The sequence below is a fragment of the Austrofundulus limnaeus genome, unplaced genomic scaffold, assembly GCF_001266775.1.
Source record: "Austrofundulus limnaeus strain Quisiro unplaced genomic scaffold, Austrofundulus_limnaeus-1.0 Scaffold86, whole genome shotgun sequence".
Lineage (NCBI taxonomy): Eukaryota > Metazoa > Chordata > Actinopteri > Cyprinodontiformes > Rivulidae > Austrofundulus > Austrofundulus limnaeus.
In genome coordinates, this window is record NW_013952488.1 from 1,092,137 (window position 1) to 1,095,364 (window position 3,228).

General features: G+C 34.1%; 1 protein-coding gene across 1 annotated transcript in view; it reads right to left on the minus strand.

Annotated features, from left to right (window-relative positions):
• Positions 1 to 2,119, minus strand: part of mrps18a (mitochondrial ribosomal protein S18A) — a 2,975-nt gene extending 856 nt beyond the window's left edge. The window contains exons 1-4 of the mRNA XM_014011956.1: positions 1,948 to 2,119; positions 1,303 to 1,334; positions 1,057 to 1,161; positions 851 to 974 (exon numbers count right to left, since the gene is read on the minus strand). Coding sequence (XP_013867410.1) covers positions 851 to 974; positions 1,057 to 1,161; positions 1,303 to 1,334; positions 1,948 to 2,095 — 409 coding nt within the window. The 5' untranslated portion in view covers positions 2,096 to 2,119. The remainder of the gene's footprint in view (positions 1 to 850; positions 975 to 1,056; positions 1,162 to 1,302; positions 1,335 to 1,947) is intronic.
• Between the last annotated feature and the right edge of the window lie 1,109 nt (positions 2,120 to 3,228).

Here is a 3,228-nt window from a genome sequence, read left to right on the forward strand (position 1 = left end):
GGAGGAGAGACGAAACGTTTCACTAAAGAACAACCCATCCAGAGGACCTACTTTTTTTTTCTTTTTGATTTTTTCTACCTAGATTACTGAGATGCTTCACAACAACTACTATAATAATAACGCATTTTATTTATAAGTGCATTTCAAAACTCCTAAGGTCATCTTCCAGAGATCAATATTAAAAAATCAAAATAATTAGAAATAAATAGTAAACTAGTCGTAAAAGATTAATGGCAGTTATAAAGCTATATGGTTCTAACGTATATACTTTCCTGAACAGATGAGTTTAAGCTGAGACAGATTTGACTAACTCTAGAAGTGACATACAAAAATGACTATTCAACAAACCCTCCACTCTGATCGCATCTTAACAGTTTTACATATGAAAAAGTTAACTAAATTTATTTAAGAAAGTAGAACTGAAGTTTAAGGTTTTATGTATCCAGATGGCTACTTTGTCCCCATCTTTCCAAAAGACTAACTGGTTTCACAGCTTGATTTACTTCTTCCTAGAAAACTTTTCAAACAAGCCTCATCGTTCAATGTTTCTACAACTGTGTTCTCAGTTCTTATACACAGATTAGTTGAATAAATGATGACACAGTACAATATGTCATGTTGTTATGTATTTAAGGTCATATGTCTACAACTTGAGAATGACCTGAAGGTTTTTGATCCATGTCCTGATACATTAAGACTCCAAATATACAGAAACTAATACATTTATGACATTAAAAGCAGCTCTGYTTTATAAATCTGAATAAAGTGTACAATGAGGTTTGATCACACAGAACACATTTACAGCACTGCTGAAAGACAATTTGGGGGTAAATAAAAAAAATGCACTAACCTGCTCTATGAGCCATCTGTACACAGATGGCAATCTTGCGATGCTCTTCAGGACAAAGGCCAGTGACTCGTTTGGGCAGCATCCCCCCATCTGACCTGATGAACTGACTGAGCAGCAAAACATCCTGGAGAAAAAAAAGCAAACAAGAATCAACTTTTAACAACCGAGATAAATACATTTAATCAAGGTGTGTGTGTAGCACTTACAGTGTAGTTGTATTTGTGCTGCAAGTTCCACCTGTAGATTGGACATTTGGCGGCAGGGTTTGGAGGCTCGGGTGCAGCAGGCATGTCTATGACTTTACCCTCAATCTAACAGATTATTGTGCATTTTTACAGTTAGTCAAACAGCATGTCTCCATAATATAAACAAAAATAATGCATGTACTGTAATAAATGAGGACACCCAAAATAAGCAAATATCTTTAAGGTTAAGCCTAAACATTTTCTTACCGTTGTTGTATTGCCTTCTTTCGTCTCCACCACTGTGAATGACACATTGTCCAACTTTAGTCTTTATCATAAATAACTATTAAACATAGTTATTTAAAAATTATTAAAAGCAATCATTACTAGAAGTTTTTGTTATTAAATATTATAAAAACTCTTTACTTTTTAATGTTTTGCTATAATTTAAACGTTTTTACCCTTTAGAAAAGTTTTCTGATCACTTAAAACATTTAAAAAATGTATTAGACTTCCTCCTTTAAACTGATGTTTTAAATATAACCAAGGAGAAATAAACTCAGCACATACATTAGATTTAACTTGACTTTTAATTTACAATTTCCCTAAAGAACTGAGTTACATGCAACATTTTTATCATTATTTCAAGTTATCGTCAAGATAAACATTTACTAAACTTAACATAAGCGATTGCCAACAGCTCAATGAAATTAAACAAATATTAAAGCAGAAAACGTCCCGTACTCAAGACTTTCCTCTCTTCAATAGAAGACTGCAGTTGCACGATATAACTAAAACCCGAGAGCGTAAAACAAATTACAAAAATCCTTTCTAGCTTACACGATATGCTAATGCTAACACGCTAGCTTCACGCTAGGTGGATAAAATCGTGACGGTTTGTGTAAATCTCACCTTCGCGAACCCCTCTGCTCTGGATAGTTGAAGCGGGTAGTTGGAGAACATTAACCCTTAATAGTGGATTTGAGTTGACACCTGTGGAGCAAAGCTTTAAGCCCGCAAACGAGGTCCAAACAGACCTGAACATACTGCGAGCCGCCATGTTCGTTCTCACCTTCAGCTCTCGTAACGAGAGTCTTGTTCGCTTCCTGGKTTGAAATCTCGCGATAGTTAGAGAAAAACCCAAACCGTACATTTTGGTTTACAGAATGTGCATATACATCAGAAACGTCGTCCTGAACMGATTTAATCTTAAAAGATGAAAATGCCTTTAAAATAATTCAACATTAAAATACAAAATCTAACTGCCACTGTTTTTTTTTTATTATTTTAATAAAACAATATAGTGCCAGTTACATAGCAGAAATGACAGGATACCACTCTTGTAATTCTGCAGCCTGATGTCCAACTAAACCTTTTTTTCCMCAAAAAAGAAAATATGGGGTATTATATAGTTTTATCCCTTTCTGGTTCTTTTCTTCAAATAGAGATAGTGTCCATACAGTACTTCTATTCATTCCAGGCTCATCAGATGAAAGGATCTACAGAACCATTGTCAGAACATGCCARAAAGTTCAAGATGCAGGTAAACTCTTCATGCTCAGACAAAGTGCCAGATGAAGTGTGTGATGTTTGATAAAGTTAACAAGAGATAACTATGCCATTGTCCACTTGTGGTGTGTTTGTTTGCAGTTTTTCAGCATTTATCTGGTGTTTTTATCTATGGGCATAAAAGAAAGCTTCAGGAGAACAGCCCTGCAGCTGCAGATCTCCATGCTGATGTCCTCCCTTAGAAATAAAAGTGATTTTTTTTTTCAAACATGAGCAGAGATATGAATGCATTTAGTAAACAAAGGTAGGCTGGTAGTGCAACACTTTAATGTATTTTATGTCTTAATAAAGAATAAAAGAAACTGCACACAAAGGGGAAATATTCATATTGTTCACAATGGGTCATAAACTCAGTAAAAAAGATAAAGCAAATTTGGACATAAACAGACCATTTTGGATAATCCAAAAATGAAATTTTGAAAACATTTTTGAACTGGTACATTGTCATTCATCTTTGATGATATCTCACAATTAAATGCCAGGTCAWGTTTGTAAATGAGAAATGGTTCTCAAACAGTTTACCTGGATAGATAGATAGATAGATAGATAGATAGATAGATAGATAGATAGATAGATAGATAGATAGATAGATAGATAGATAGATAGATAGATAGATAGATAGAT